Raw genomic sequence first — 18016 nt, 5'->3', positions numbered from 1 at the left:
GTTGTTGTTGTTTTTGCCTTGCCATGCCCACAGTGTAGTCCTCTACTTTTTGTGTTCGCATGTTGTCCGAGGTTTCACATGCCTATTTGTTTTGTTGTACATCTTTTCATCACAATTGTTAATGATGGTTTTAAAAAAAAAAAACTACAAGTAACGAAGTTATTAATCTCGTTAGTTATCCACTGAGTAACGCCTAGTCACAACGAAGTAACGAAGCCTACTGAATAAAGCTTATTCACCAGCTTCTTACTTATAGCCAAGATTTGCACATTGTTCAACAACGCAATCATGTCACATGATAAAGTGGTAGTTTCACACGTGACAGCTTAAGGCTGTGGACACAAAGTAATATAATATGTAATATTATTATAGTTACTTTATTTTATGGGTAATATGCATGTAACTGTAACTAAATAGTTCTGTTGCAAGTAATATGTAACTAGTTACTTTTACAAAGTAACTTGCCAACACTGCACATAGCTTAAAACAAGTTTAGCTAGTGGGTTAAATCCTTCAGATTTAAGAGTAAAGGGATAAGAGAGTGATTGTAAGTCAACCACAAATCTAATTAGCTAGTACGGTACGTATATATATAGCTCATTAAATTTGCCCTATCATATTGGAAGACTGTTAATAACTGTTTTTGTACCGCTTACTATGTAGTAAGGAGTACAAAGATATGAAGTTCATGAATCAGCATGATGAAGTCAACTAATCTGTGTTAACTGCATGTCTACAGTGTCCCTGCTACCCTTTACATTTACATATAAAATTTACCATAATCAAAATTAATGTGAAATAGTCAAGTTACAAGCACAGTGTCTCATAATATCCCCCCCCACACGTCTCATAATACACACAGCTATAGTGTTCTAGAAAAATGAACATACAGACCACCACATGATATGGTAGAAAAAAATTGAAATTATTTTTAGTTTATGGATACACCTTTAATTCCCTATTGGTAGTGTGAAATACCAGGGTTACAGTTTTAGGTGATAGCAATGCTTTGAAGTTAAATGTCCCATAACTACCACCAGTACTCTACTCTTTACTGCCATTCTGGAACCACCTTTATCAGGGTCGGAGAGGCCTCTTTAATAGTCTTTATACACAATAAGTGCCTCTAAAATAATTATCGTTTTCACTACACATGTTTTAAAGATATCATGACTGATTACTACTACTTCTGAATGCTTCACTTGCACTTTCTGGAGTGGTAAGATTTAACAGTGAAACATTGTTGGAGAGTACTAGTGATTATTATGAATATTACTAGCTACTAGATATAATAGCTAGAGTGTACCACGTTTCAGAGCGGAACTTCCCCTTTTCAAAATCTGGATCCGCTCCTGGAAACAATTCTTATTTTTATCATTAACCTATGCCTATAAACCCAATCATTCCAGAGCAGAAGGAAACTGGAGTTTGGAGGGATGGGTGAAATCATATTAGCTACTATTTTATGCTGTTGCATGTCATGGAGATTCATAATTGCCACATTTAGAGACTGGTACTGAATAATGAGCTTCCTTTCAACATGTAATCACTTACAATGTTACCAAATATGGCTAAAAATGTCAAAATTTTCCTGTGGACACATTCAAATGATTTGCTTTGCCCTCTGCATGTAATTGCCATGCACTTGCTACTAGAGTTGGATAATATAAATAACACTATGTAGTAATTCATTCGATCAAAAGTGTTACCAAATTCTACCTCAGAAGACTATTTTTTTATTAAATTCTACTGTGTCTTAGACCCCTCTAGTTAGATCTTGCTGAGTGCACTTCACACACTGGGTGACTGATTAGCTAGATCTGCATGCCCCTGTTGTCTATTAAACCTGAAATTCCCTCTGCATGGATTCGCCAGTGTGTATATCAGTGTTACGTTTAGTCACATTGGTTTTACAAGTGAGAGAAAATAGTAGACCTTTCATTGGTCACGTGATCCAATGAAAAATGCTATAGGGCGTGGCGTGACTGACAATGACGGGCATTACTTTCCTCTAGACATGGACAGCAAATCTTGTAAGAGTGTAGTTAAGTATTCCCTGTATTTGATTCTGTGTCGTAATTAATAATATTTCTGTGAGATGAGTCAGATAATTACCGGTTGAGACCTCGTCCCCACACCGTTTATAAGAATAGCGTCCAGTCATAGGAATTAACTATAGTCCAATGTTCTCTCCTCAAATGCAGTGAAGTAAAAGTGCCATCCGCAGACCTCTCAACCTAGTCTCGTGCCCAGACCGCTTTTTTTCTTTTTGTGTGGGGGCGGAGAAAAAAGGGTCTGGTGGATCTCCAATAAATTTTTTGTGCAGCCAGATCTACAACTTTTGGGGATCGTTGATTAGTGGTGATGGATAGCAAAGGCCTGTTAACGAAGCGACAATAGGAAATACGGCGCGCGTACCCAAGGATGCAGCCTTGCTAAGCAAACGCGCGCCGTATTTCCTATTGTCGCTTCGTTAACAAACCTTTGCTATTCATCACCACTAATCAACGATCCCCAAAAGTTGTAGATCCGGCTGCACAAAAAAAGTATTGGAGACTGATCCACCAGACCCTTTTTTTCTCCGCCCCCACACAATAAGAAAAAAAGCGGTCTGGGCACGAGACTACTCTCAACCTGGAAGCAGACCTGGTCGTGCAAATTTTTTTTTGGGCCCACTTTGACTTAGAAATTTTTTCACATTTTGTGAACTTCCCGTTTTTGTTTGTTTTACGGAAAGTCAAATTGGTTTGACCAGATCTCGGACCAGATTGAATCTCGGGTTGAATATGGCACGGAATGGCACATCAAAATCTATTCCTCAAGCGATGTTTTGAACTCTACAGACAACTACGTAGGAGAACATTTCCCTCCTCAACAAGACATGTTTTCACACCGGCAACACACGACTGTGACAAGATCAATGACAAGATCGATTGAAGCCTGAATGACTAAAGCTGGGAATGAAGGCTACTACTCGTAAGGTAGTGAGCACTGTGAAGCTGATGTACATGGTGTGACAGTTAAAATGCAATTATTTGCTTTGAGACTGCACGATTGAGCGTCTCAGTTTAGTGAATGTCAGTCATTGTATCCAGTTACTCAGTAGTTGGTATTCTGGATTCAGGGGTGTCCAATTAGAGCAGTTTGTGCTCTAATCAGACACCTCTACATAGCCGTACTATAGTGAAACTGCTCTATTCAGACACCTCAGAATACTTCTATAGTTTGACACTGTTTGTTGCATCAACCATGTAATAGAGGACTTGCGCGCATGAAGCAACAGTTGCTAGGCGGACATGTTTTGGGACAACTTTCTATGGTGCATATTGGGTCAGAATGAAGGTAACGAGATTTATTCACTAAGCACTGGTTATAGTGGCACTGGGAAGTGGGGCTGGTTTCGAAATAGAATATCTTATCATTGGCCTTGTGAAATAGGTGGCTATGAATACTGCAGCTGAACAAATCAAAGATGATCTTAGAAATGGTACAGTATTCAATTGTGTACCACCACCTGTTTGTCATGATAGCTGAGCACCCTACTCTTTAGGATTGTCATTTCCTCATCCTTAAATTTCGATACATTACTTACCAATTCTAACTTCTTCGCCTTTTTTTAACAAGCTGGGTGGTATTTACAACACAACTCAACACTGATTCGCTTCATTACAGCCTGTACCAAATCCTGAGAAAGCGCTTTTCAGCCACAACACTGTCCCAAAACATGGCCCGGCAGCTACGGTTGCTTAGCAATTACGATGAATTACATCACACTGCAAGTCCTCTATGGTTACTATCTTGATGAGTGTCAAGGTTTACTGTAGCTATGATGGCTAGTGTAAAGTGCACAGCATAGTAAGATACCAGAGCAGCAATTGGCCAAAATTAGACCTTTCAATCTATGCAATAGAAGCCTTTTAAACCTCAAAGCTTACTACCAGATCTTGTAAAAGTCTTTCTAAGAATGTAGCCCTCACAAATCCTTTCATGGTGGTTTATTAACGAGGTCATGAAGTACACCTTAGCTATGTTTGGGACCTACTTGACATGGTCACTAAAATGAGGTGGTTTTATTAACGAGGTCATGAAGTACACCTTAGCTATGTTTTTAAGACCTACTTGACATGGTCACTAAAATGAGGTGGTTTTATTAATGAAGTCATGGAGTACACCTTAGCTATGTTTGGGACCTACTTGACATGGTCACTATAATGAGGTGGTCTTATTAATGAGGTCATGAAGTACACCTTAGCTATGTTTGGGACCTACTTGACATGGTCACTATAATGAGGTGGTCCTATTAATGAGGACATGAAGTACACCTTAGCTATGTTTGGGACCTACTTGACATGGTCACTATAATGAAGTGGTTTTATTAATGAGGTCATGAAGTACACCTAGTTAGCTATGTTTGGGACCTACTTGACATGGTCACTATAATGAGGTGGTCTTATTAATGAGGTCATGAAGTACACCTTAGCTATGTTTGGGACCTACTTGACATGGTCACTATAATGAGGTGGTCTTATTGATGAGATCATGAAGTACACCTTAGCTATGTTTGGGACCTGCTTGACATGGTCACTGTATTGAGGTGGTCTTATTGATAGGATCATGAAGGTCATCTTAGCTGAGTTTGAGACCGACATTACTCACTCGACTATATTGAAAGAAGCCACTTGGTGTTTTCGCTGTATTTGCATACTTGTCATGTCCACATAGAGGGGCAAGTCATGCAATGCTTATATGCACATCTGTGTATGTATAAAAAAGTGAAGTGTGTATTAAAGAATTTTGCACACCCTACATGATATAATGGAATAAGACAAATCACTGCATCAACTAAGAACAACCATGCATCACCACCCATAAAAACAAGAAAGAGCTCTTGGTCTGTTAATCCTTAACATATCTGAACATGGTGAGTTTTCCCGTGTTGCACCAAAATTAAGCCGCAGGCTCAACTCCTAGTGGTGTCCTTCCTTTTAAGTTTCAGCCTTGGCCAACTTCTTGGAGGAACTATTGTTCAATCAATGGAAGTTTGAGGCAATAAAAGGTCTGTGTGTACGAACTTGACTATAGTAATAGTGTTTACAACTACCGCTATAGTGCATATTATAAAATGCTACACAAAACTTATTAATGTATATGCATTCAATAGGTACACAATTAATGCATGTATGTATTAGTCACTGGCATGTTTAATTGAGAATTTTGTCTAGCAATATTTATGTACTGATTAATATCTGCAAGAATCCCATATGTTCATGCAAAATGCATGAGATTTTTAGATATCTCGTATTGAATAAAAGTGTTCAAACATTGTGACTTCACAGGATAAAGCTATAACCACATGCACATATTGATTTTCTACTTTTTAAATTGTCCAGGCAGCAAGAATTTGCCTACAGATTTTCTCACATTTGGTAGCCAAGCATATATTGCTAGAGTGGAGTCCAGATTCCAGAAACTAGTGTACTTGTCTAGACTAGCTAGTGGGATACAGAATCACTGGTTCACTATCTGGTTGGATTTTGTCAGAGTATTACATAGGCAAGAAATATATACTGTATTTTAATTTACACAAAATATGGGTCGGTCAGGCCTGTGAAATAGCTAATTAAGTTTGTGAGGCCTAAGGCAAAACTTGGGCACATATACAGCAATTCAGTAGTAGTCCCAATGCATGTTGGTGAAATTGCCAGTACAATAATTCAAATGCAACAATAGGACTTTTTGTTATTATGTTAAACTATCAATATAAACCAATTTGATATGATAGACTGGAAGAAACATTTTCAACAATAATTATTTGTGATCTAAATGGAATAGTGTGAAACCAACATTCTGTATACGTAAACATACAGCGTATGTGTTTAGGATATTATGAGACCACTGTATGACGTTCAAGTATGTACATACCTCTACAGAAACTTGTACAGCTGTGCTGTATCTACTGCTTGTTCACTACATTTTTCAACCTGGTACAAACAAAGCCGACAGGGTATTTTCAACAGCTGATATGATTATTGGGTGCAGCTATAATTATTAAAAATGACCTGGTAAATTCAAAAACATTTGTATGAACTACAGTAGTTGGACAAAATTATCAGGCAATAAATTTTGCTTCACAAATGATTAATGGTAGGTATATAATTTAGAAATTTCATCTATAACCACCACAAGTAAAGCTTCACTTTGCAAATTTTTATCAGAGGAGTGAGCAGCAAGCGAACAAATCCATTTTCACATTGCTAATGTTACCATATGCAACTCTTTTTGTCAACACCAATAACAGTTCAATGAAAGCAGTGTTGAATCCACCATTGTTCCCTTCCTTAGGTAGGTGACCACAATTAGGCCATACCAAATTAATAATACGTTTCATGAAGTTTTTATCCCTCTAGTAGTGACGCGGCAGTTTGACAAAAATTTCTGACTAATTTATCAGAGTAAAATGGTTGCTCTATTAGAGTATCTTGTAAGGCTATTCTCATAAGCACTTTCCCTCCCCATTGCTACTAATAGACTTCTATTTTAAAGACTACCAATTATGCAGGTTGGCAGGCAGTCATTATTAGTTTTGATTTTATCGCAGTTTTTCACGTAGCTATAGCAAAAGTGAGAGTACTTCTGTTCCGATTAACCCAGTTGACGCAAAAAACTAGCGGAGTAAGTGATGCTAATTATCAGGGCTGCTGACAGGGGGGGGGGCAATTTGCCCTGGGCCCCAGGTCCCAAAGCTACATTAACTGTAGTTATAGGGCCCCACATTCTTGATTAGCCACACCCCCCCCAAATTTTCTTGGATTCTCATTGGCGGCCCTGCTAATTATAATTCCACTTCACTGACATGATTAGATATTATTTCAATCAAACAAATCAACTACTGGGGTCACAAACTTAACCCATGACATCCACGTGCAAGCCAGATAGCTACTCCTGTAGTCTCAGAGCATGCAACTAACGAACAATTACAGTTTAAACTGTCACACCACATATTATTATTATTATTATCAATTTACCAAAAAGAAGGCATACACAAAAGACAAAGCCTGTACAAGGTGTCCGCCTACAAAAAACAAACATACATATACCTACAGTACACTACAAACTAAACAGTACACAACAAAACACAAAACAGTGATTAAGAAGTTACTTGACACATAAGTAATTATAAAGGTGATGCCGGAAAGACTTCGATTACTGTCTTCAAGGATATGTAATGGCACAGTGTTCCAGAAGAAAGTTGTGTTGACAAAAAAAAGAATATCTCCTAGAATTAATGGTGGACTGTGGAGGGACTAGTGAAAGATGGTGACTTCTGGTAGATGCTATGGAATTAAATGAACAGTGACTATTAAATGTAATAGATGTTTGCTGGTGATATATGTCATTGAGGAAACTGACCGAAAGGAAACTTCGTCTAGACTGGAGAGAAGGAAGGTGAAGTTGGGAGCAACAATCATTCGAAGAAATGGTCCAAGAGCTGGTAGATGGACTCCAGCGACTCCCACAGATCCATTGAGCTGCCCGCTTTTGTAGGGACTCTAGTAGTTGGATATCTCCCAAATTATGGGGATTCCATACGACTGCAGCATACTCTAGCGTTGGCCGGATGATAGCTTTGTATGTGGCACACTTAGCTGCACGGCTGCAACCAAACATTGATCTATGTAAATAGTTCAAAGACTTGGTGCCCTTACTGACAACATACTTGCAATACTTAGACCAGTTTAACTTGGAATCTACCTGCACACCAAGATACTTCACAGGAGTACTCCATGAAATAGGTTGATGGTTAATGGAGTATGTAAATGGAATTGGTTTGCGTTTGTTAGTAATCATCAAAGCTTCACATTTGGTGGGATTTAACTTTAATTGCCGGCGACTAGCCCAAGAAGAAATGGCAGTGAGGTCATTTTGTAGGGAAGAACATTCCTTGAGAGTGTTAGCTGGAGCATAAAGTAAAACATCATCAGCAAACATTTTAACAGTGGAGTGTTTTACAACAGAAGCCAAATTATTTACGTAAATCAAAAACAAAAGTGGACCCAAGACAGTTCCCTGTGGAACCCCAGAAGTAACAATGGCCCAATCTGAAAAAGTACCATTGATTACCACTCTTTGTTTCTTTTAGTTAGAAAAAAATCTAAGCCATGACAGTTAGACTATATTCAATTGCACAAGCCACTATTAGTGACACGTTCTTACGAGTAACCTTCATTCCTTCCCTCCCAGCTAGTCTGGCCTCATGCAGTCATCCCATGGCCACGTGTTGCGAGAAGACGTGCCTTGCTGAGGAAGGAAATGTTCACCCACGTAGCTGTCTATAGAGTTCACAATATCGTGAGAAATACACTGGTTACGTCATGCCATTAACCGAGAAATGTGACTCCGTAAAACAATTGAAAACGGTAAGTTCACAAAAAGTGAAAAATTTTCTAAGTCAAAGTGGGCCCCAAAAAAAAATTCGCCCTGGTCGTGAGAAAGCCAGCCACCCATACCACTTGCAGCCAGGGCCGCCCAGAGAAATTAAGGGGCCCAGGACAAAGAGTTAAAGTGGGGCCCTTGACCCAAGTTGTAAGGTGAAGACCAAAAAAAAAAAAAAAAGGGTCACAACCTGCTGGCAATGACAATAACTACCTATCACCAACCATATCTCCTTATCTATAAGCTTGCTACACTGCTCCTCTGAAGAATACTTGACTGCTCTATTAGAGTATATCGATCTTTTAAACAGGTATTCAGGGGGCCCTTCATGGGGCTTCCTGGGGCCCCTTTCAAGCGGGGCCCGGGGAAAAATGCCCCAGTCCCCGCCCCCCCCCTGTGGGCGGCCCTGCTTGCAGCTGTGAAGCCTACCATCTTTGCAGACCTCTCAACTCTCACTATTTGGTCATGAGACACACGATTTCAGCTTTGATGTCACGACCGCTTGCTGATCTCACGATTTCTCACGATTTTCAACAAAAATTCCTAAGACACACTAAATCTCCTTGATTCAAGCATGGTGGGGTGTGTCCATTATCTATGATTCAAGGCCCAAACGTTATGTACCAGGTATCACGTGATCATTTAATTAGAAATATCGGGGCGCCTTTGTATTTTGAGCTGGAGTTTTTGGCGGTTTTCCGTGTTTTTGACTGTCACGAGTGAATAGCTGCCAAACAGTTTTAAACTCAAAGGTGAAAACCTTTGGAAAAAGACTCAGCACACATTTAAGGTGAGGAATAAAGTGAAATCCTACCATTGATGTTATTACAAAATTAATGTTTATTGCTTAGTTTCAGCCGGTTGTTGTGAAGTCACTGGTGAGGTGCATTGTACGGAGAATCTATGCTGAACACCGAATCCACTACTGGATACTGATTACTCAAGAAATGAGAGGTGATTTTGACGACGAATTATTGCTGAGCTAGTGTATCACAAGTTGAAAGAATTGCATCACGTGATCCAACGATGGAGCAAAAATAGTAGTTTCTTATCGTAGAGTAGGCTACACTGTTATATAGAGATATTATAATCTGCGGTAAACAGCAGTATTGCACTCACATAGCTAGCTAGTTGTGCCTTTTTAACAATTTTTTTGTTAAAACAAATGTATGTGCATGAGCCCCATCATAAAGATGGTAGGCTTCACAGCTGCATGGGGGTGGCTGGCTGGCTTTCTCACGACCAGATCTGCTTCCAGGTTGAGAGGTCTGTCTTTGTGATGGGGCACCGGCTCATGCACATACATTTGTTTCTGTTTTAAAAGGCACAACTAGCTAGCTATGTGGGTGCAATACTGCTGTTTACTGCAGCATATAATATCTCTATGCTACAGTGTGTAGCTTGCTATATGACAAGAACCTACTATCTTTGCTCCATTGTTGAATCACGTGATATCAGTCTTTCAACTCAGTAAATGTACTGGTTCACCAGTAATCCATTGTTGAAATTTCTTGAGTAATCAGTATCCAGCAGTGGATTTAGTGAACCTTTTCACACACTTTTTCACTTTCTCACAACAACCGAAATTAAGCAATAAACATTTGTAATAACACAACTGGTAGGATTTCACCTTATTCTTCACCTTTCCATGTGTGCTGAGTCTTTTCTCAAAGGATTTAACCCTAGATTTCACCTTCAAATAATGCTCAGCTCATTGAGTTTGACAGCATAGTGATTCGAGACACAATCAAAAATACGGGAATCCTCCAAAATTTCCAGCTCAAAATACAGCGGCGCCCCACTTTTATAATTAACTGATTACGTGATACCTGCTTCAAGGCTTATAAATCAAGATTTAGGAAATTTTATTGAAAATGGTGAGATCAGCAAGCGGTTGTGACATGAAGACTGAAATCGTGTGTCTCATGACCAAATCGTGAGAGTTGAGAGGTCTGTATCTGTGTTTATGCAGATTCACTAGAGATGAGAGCAGCAGGGTAACATTCCACTATGTCAAGGGTGTGACATACAGGCACTCACTGTAGGTAGATCTGTCACCATGGTCAAAGGTTAAGGCCACCAAATTCGTGCCAAGTCAATGGTCAAGGGTAAAAATTTCCAACCCACAATCGAAAAGTACTAAAATATTGTCGCTAAGTCACCGGTCAAAGCCTATTGAAAAAGGCTCTTGGTCACAAGTCAAAGCGAAATTTCAGCCGGTCAAGACTTTGATCGCAGTTGCAGATCTCCCTACAGCGCATACCTACGTGACACTCCCTTGTATGTTTAACATGATTTTCTTTTTAATGGCCGTCCTGACATCAATAAGGCATGAAACTTGTAATTCGATGGAATTACTGGAGTTTACTTGCAATGTTGGGAGTAACGCGTTACATAAGTAACGCGTTACGTAATATTATTACTTGTGTGGTAACTAAGTAATATAACGAAATACGCTATAAAAACTGGTAATATAACTCAAGTTACTTTACTTACAAATGTAACGCGTTACCTAAGTAATATAGTTACTGTAACGAGCCTAATATTACGTAATATTATTACTACAAATAACGAAGTTACTAATCTCGTTAGTTATCCACTGAGTAACGCCTAGCCACAACGAAGTAATGAAGCCTACTGAATAAAGCTTATTCACCAGCTTCTTACTTATAGCCAAGATTTGCACATTGTTCAACAATGCAATCATGTCACGTGATAAAGTGGTAGTTTCACACGTGACAGCTTAAGGCTGTGGACACAAAGTAATATAATATATGTAATATTATTATAGTTACTTTATTTTATGGGTAATATGTAACTGTAACTAAATAGTTCTGTTGCAAGTAATATGTAATATGTAACTAGTTACTTTTACAAAGTAACTTGCCCAACACTGTTTACTTGTCCACCGGGCACATTTCATCATCTTGAATCTGCGAGAGACCGCAAACAATCTAAGGGAGAATATCTCTAAAACTTGTCAGAATTATATCGCTTAGGAATCATATTACTAGTGACACCATTGAGCTTAGTGTTCTGGACCACTATTACCATCATCATTAATGGCACTGTATACACCATGAATTTCTTTGATCGGTTAATCTCAAAGTCACTAGGAAGCTTCTTGATGAAGCTGTGGGGATTGTAATCTCAACATCATGGAAGATAGGTCTGGCTATAATTAAGTTCACTATTTTTATTTTTCCTAGTGATACCCATTTTTGGAATAAGCCATATGTGGTCACATGAGTCCAAGGACACATCACATTAATATTATTATTAATTTGTAAGTGTATTGTTCATGCCTTTTACATCAATAATGATGGTTCTCTCTTCTCAGTGGCAAATCTGCAGGAGAAGAGTCCTTGAGATGTGCTGCCCGATCACAGATTTGTACCTAGCTTATGTCGCCTGAACCTCATCATTACCATTCTGTTGGAAAAGTCAGAATGAGTCACACTGAACTCACTGAATTGGAATATTATTGAAACCCAAAATAAAGAACTATCTAGCTAACATTTTACATATTGTTAATGACCAATGACCAATTGTTTATAACTCATCCCCATCCAGGATGGGGAATTTGTGGCAAATGCCCCCCCCCCCCCTTCCCCTCAGTGGAAGAGCTGTACTTCCTTTGATAGAAATACTTATACACCTTGTCAGATCAAAATCAATTTATATAACTCATGACAACTGCCTATTATGATCATTTATTGCAAACTCACTTGAACCAAAGTGAAAACAACTGTCAAACTGTCATCCAGCACCTCCGAATGTACTAAGCGCCTCTAAAATAATTATAGTGTTGGTTGTTAAGACTTTCATAACCTTTTAAACAGCTTCTAAGACTTCACAACCATCTGCAAAGGACATAATGACAAAGATCAACATACTAAAGGAGTGATCATTACTGCTAAAAATGCAGCAAGAAACAGGAGAATCTCAACCACATACAACTTAGGCTGTTTGTGCCCTCCTCTTGCCAGCTCCTAGATCTGCCCCTGATGACTGTGTGAATTTGCTGACCCCACTAGCTATAGGTACTGATTATCTCAACATTCCACACGAGCCACAAAGTACAGTATAACCATCTAACCATACTGGATCATAATGCAGTTAATCTCAGCTGAATCTCTTCATCATGATCTTCAATGCGTACCTGGTGGCAATTATTAATTGATTATTTATGTGCTTTACAAAATACACCCTGTACACTGTAACAATAGCTAGCTGATAATGAAATATCCCATCTTGCAAGCAAGGATTTCAGTTAAGAAACATATAGCTATTGACCTTACCACTAAGTTTGGTAAGGCCAATAGCAGTCTATACGTATTAAAGGAGTGCAGTAGCTACTTCTTTTATAACTATAGGAAGAAAATAACTTAATTTGTCTGCCTTAGTTGCAAATTCAGTTGGTAGACAACCCTCATCTTTGTACATACTAAGCACCGCTATTGAGTGTCTTAACTTTATGGATCTTTACTTGCTTTTTGCCATACTAATAGACTATCACCAAGGCCTAAAAGGTAAGGTACAATATAGCGATGGTAAGTAATCTATTGCTACCATTACTATCTGAGACTATAGCTATGTAATTAACTACCATGCCTCATAGTGACCACCTTTTTAAAGGGTGTGGATCAACCAATGCTTCTGATACATTTCCATTATTATTTGCAGAGTTTACACAATACTTACTTACGACAATGGTGGTGATCAACTGGTAGAAAACGTTTATGATATACATGATGTAAATTAGACTGTAAAATGGGAGGACCGGTAAATGCAGGGAGTCTGATTGATTCCATTTTGAAGGTAGAAAAGCATCCAGATTAACATGTTGTCAGGTTCCCAGGCAGCTTGAGTCGAGTTAACAGCTACATAGTTCATAGGTTGTTCTAGGAGATTAGAACAGGAGATTGGAAAAGGGGCAAGCAGTTTTGGTTGATTTCTGTGGCACACAATTATAGGTTATTCCTCATGATCATGGTTGGTATATAATTATAGGTTTGGCTTGAGTGTGCTGATTTGAAAGCATAACAATGTTAATATTGTCTATTTTGGTTCCACGTGGGGTATAATTTTTATACTTTAAGACAATAGGTTACTTTCTAGGATTTTATGGATACAAATATATGAAATGAGCGAGGAGAAAACATCATGACCACTTGGAAAACTCCTATGAGTGTTTAAACATAAATCAGATAGCTACAGGATCAAGATTGACCAGGTCCTGTCACGGATTCTTTTCTGAAACTATTAATGCAAAAGTTTACTCTTAAAAATTTCTCACACTTTATTTTCTCAGTGGCTTAGTAGTTTACAGTTTCTATTGTCATTGTAGAGTGCAGCTATGAAACTTTTGTCTTCTTTTTGCCCATTGATTTCTATACAAACAGGATGTGATTTCCTAGCCTGTTTTTTGTATATCCAGAAGGGCAAGAAAGGGGTTGGAGGGAGGCAGCACTCACTTCTTCCAGATCTACCTATGAAACAGTTTGAATCCATACCTATTCTGCTGTCATACTATGACGCACCTCCAACATTGTAACAAGCAGCCAGTTCTTGTGAAACATCTTGTGAAGCTCTTGCAAGATAATAATAGGTATAATGCTGTATAGCGGTTTTGATGGATGACAATTTTTGCAATAGCTAATATTCAGTACACTATTATCTACCTTTAAATTTTTGTGAGATCTTTCATGAAAATTTAATGCCTTGGAAATAACCTGCTATATGGTAGCAAACATTCTGCTCTAATACAGCAGCCATGACAATGTCAACTTTTAACACTGAAACAGAAATGGCCAGTGGTATACTGTGATAGTACAGCAAGCACCACAGGTAACTTGTACTGTATATTAGGGCTCATGGCCTTCTTGCCCTTCAAAATCACCAAAAAAACAGCCTTAGTTTTCCTTCAAAGCAGCTTTTAATATAATATTGATACAATAGATACAGGGTTTCGCATTTGAAGGTCTCAAATAGTGGTAGTGTTGTGTGAGAAATTTGGCTACTTTGCATATCTATGATGCATTTGATTCCAAGATGTTTTCATTACTTTTGACGTCATTGTTATTAGTTTATCAGGGGCGGATTTAGGGGGGTGGCAGTACTTGACCAATAAAACCCTAAATCTTCTATGTGTATCAAAAGCAGACTTATTTCAGGAACTATGCATCACTACCAACACAAATAATATCTATGATCTATGTAACTATACTTATTGTTCAACTCTGTTCCAGGAGAATATAGCTTCCTTTTCCTCAAGAGTTCTTCAATAACAAGTTTCGATTGTGGGCTGCATCTCCAGTTACAAAAGTTTTAATTGTGGGTTTTGTTCTATTCAGATGATTGGTAGTCACTATGGCTATAAGAGGTGATTAGTGTGGTTCTTATTTTAAAATGAATTATATGATTCAAAAAGTGTTAGTTGGTTTAATTGGTTAGATTTATCAGCTTCAATATAGTATGTAACTACCAACTCAACCATTTAGCAAACTGTAGTCTTTTGGTAATTTGCAGTTTCATAAGGCAGCTATAGCATATTCACCCACTTTTGTTTTTGAATGTAAAATCTGTATCAGTTGCCTTATGATATGACCTCATGCTGTGGGTTGTAGTGCTGGAATTTGTAACTAGCTATAGATCAGCCTTCATAACCCGGCAGATGACTATTATAACAACAAAATTATTCAGAAAGCCCATAAATGCAAAAAAAGTTGCAATTTGCTAAGGATTGCCAGTGGAATAGCTACTAGTACCCTTCACTGCATTCTGCTTTACAGTATACTCTATTGAGATTATGGCTAACAAAGTGTCACTAGGCTAAGGAGCATGCATACTATAATATAATACTTGTGACTTTCAACACCACTACTACTTAGCTATACATGTTTCTGCCTCACAGATTTAGCTGATTAGAGGATGGCTAAAAGGAGCTGATGCATTATGGCATATAGCTTGCTATATCTAAATGCTTGGTAACTACTAGAGTTGCAATGATACAGTTTGTAGACGTATCGATATATTGCCTCTGGTGTATCACGATACAGCGATATATTGCCCAATACAAAGTCGAGTCTAAGCAATGGTCTATGTTGTTTTTTAATGTTGCTTTATTGTTTTTAAGAGAAATAAGTGAGCTAATTTTTCTTGAGAAGCATTACATACTATTCAGTTTAACCACAATGTACAATAATTTGATTGTCAGCCATGTTAATAAGCCACGATATGTTGATATATCACGATACACAATATATCGATATATTGTTGTATCTCTAGTAACTACAAATGAAAAGATTATCATACATGCATGATAGCTATATTGAATGCATATTGCAATCAGTCTTGATTTAATGGAAAAGTAAATTTTGAATGATACATAATAAACTGAAATTCCATTATTTTCCACTGAAGAACTGCTAAAAATACTCTCAGATTCACCTTTAGAGGGCCTAATTTTCAAATATTTCCTGGGGGGGGCATGCCCACAGACCCCCCTAGGTTGGCATGCTTCACATGCTAGTGTTGTCACTATTCCAAATAGCTAATTTGACCATGGATACTGCATGAATCTTACAACTAGGGCCTTGTAAGAAGGCTTGGTATCTTCTAATGTCTGGCTAGTTACCTATGTCCCTGTCCAGCTTAGCCCCCCCTTTCAAAAAATTCTAAATCCGCCCCTGTTTATCATACAGTTTCTTTGTTTTAAAAGATGGTATTAGGTGGGCTACAGTACATTACCTAAAGGTTATTTGCACAGTACTAAATGGTGCTGATGTATAAATAATACTTTGGTTTCCAGTGTTGTGTTTCGCCTTTACAAGTTTTAAATGCATAACATATTATTACATACACAATAGGGAAAGTCCTGCACAATAAGGCTGGTACCGGCACTATAATAATAATAATAATGTACTTTCTGTTGTCAGTAAGAAATGTCATCTAGAAACTGAAATGATGTCACATACATGGCCTGTATGATAGGTACTACTAGCGCCACTACATAGTTTGCACCCCTGTGTGGTAAACAGTAAGTTTCCATGCATTAATTAAACTCATGGGTGTTGTTTTGATGATACATTTATTGTACTAACTGACAGCTTATAGGTCACACCAACTTAAAAAGTACTTGACTACAAATTCTACTATCCAAACTCTGAAATTTTAAACAAGAATTTGCAACGTTATTATTTTGTATTTGAAATGAATGATGTATATAAGATATATAAATTGGTTCACAATTTTATGGACAAGGTTTAAGATCTAGACTTACTGCAGACACAATTATTTTTATTACAGCTGATAGTTTACCACTTGCAAATGGTAATCACAATCAACTCAGTCTAAAGGATTTGAACAATGTAATGCGACATGAAGCTAGAGGAGTAGCTACCAGATGGTATGACCTTGGAGTGGAGTTGTTGGATGGCAACACTGCTGTACTGGATGTGATTAAAACTAGCAATCAACGTGATGATGATCGGTGTAGTGAAATGTTTAAGACATGGCTTGAGATGAAACCTGTTGCCAGTTGGAGTCAACTAGTTACAGCACTGACTAATATTGGAATGAATACTGCAGCAGATAACATTCAACACAGTAAAGTGACAGGTATACAAACTTGTACCATTTCCAATCATGTATCATGCAGTATGGTAGTACTCTATATTAGGGATCATGGAAGTTGGCCAAAAATATCACCCCAAAACCAGCTTCATGGCACCATCCTGGCACCTTGGCAGTATTGGTTAGGTATTACCAAGCCCAAAAATGCCTCCAGTATGACCATAAATGCCTCCAATAGATTGTTACAAAATTGATTTTAAATATTTATTCAACAGAATTTTGTACATGCTAATTGATCTACACCTGTAGATATACTAGTGAACATCAATACTACTCCAGGGATTAATAGTATATCTGCAGGTGTAGGTGACCTACCATGTTTCCCTACATCTTTTCTATGATCCTTAATCAAACTTCAAATTCCTAGTTTTCCTTATACAGTGGAACCTCAATTATCCGAATACTAAATCGACTGCTCAATTAGAGTATTTGTCAACAAGTGTATGCTTTATTAGAGTAGTTGAGCAAAGCTCTGTATATAAATGTATGGATGTCCGCACTATTTGATTATATGAACACCCTTTCCCCCAATTAGTTCAGATAATCAAGGTTCCACTGTACTTGCTATGTAGCAGGGTTGAGACTCGAATTTGATAATAGCTTATTATATATACCTTTGAGCACTGCTACAAAACAAGCCTATTATGTTGTGATTACAGTAAGTGTTTGAGAACTGATTGACTGTTGAGTTAGAGTAAGTGATTTTTCTATTATCTTGATCTCAATTTTGAAGCATAATTAATAATCAACCAAGTAACAGTAATTATAAAGTTATAATGGTGTTGTAATTATGTTGATTGCTATGAAAAGTGGTATCTAAACCAAAACAGCCAAGCTGTAGGGATGAGCCTATTTTGCTTTTTTTCCACCTGTTTAGCAATTCTTTTATTTCTTACCTATTTTGCTCAATATTTTGCTGGAAATTTTTCTATTTTGCTGAGCATCA

At 37.8% G+C, this 18016-nt stretch overlaps 1 protein-coding gene across 1 annotated transcript in view; it reads left to right on the top strand.

Annotated features, from left to right (window-relative positions):
• The first annotated feature begins 1937 nt into the window (after nucleotides 1–1937).
• The window catches only part of LOC136253360 (CARD- and ANK-domain containing inflammasome adapter protein-like), a 53848-nt gene continuing 37769 nt past the window's right edge, over nucleotides 1938–18016 (top strand). Inside the window, exons 1-2 of the mRNA XM_066046014.1 lie at nucleotides 1938–2033; nucleotides 16744–17055. Of these exons, the coding sequence (XP_065902086.1) occupies nucleotides 1958–2033; nucleotides 16744–17055 (388 nt within the window). The 5' untranslated portion in view covers nucleotides 1938–1957. The remainder of the gene's footprint in view (nucleotides 2034–16743; nucleotides 17056–18016) is intronic.

This window comes from Dysidea avara, chromosome 4 (genome assembly GCF_963678975.1).
Source record: "Dysidea avara chromosome 4, odDysAvar1.4, whole genome shotgun sequence".
NCBI classification, from domain to species: domain Eukaryota; kingdom Metazoa; phylum Porifera; class Demospongiae; order Dictyoceratida; family Dysideidae; genus Dysidea; species Dysidea avara.
This window is presented reverse-complemented; position numbering and strand designations above follow the sequence as displayed.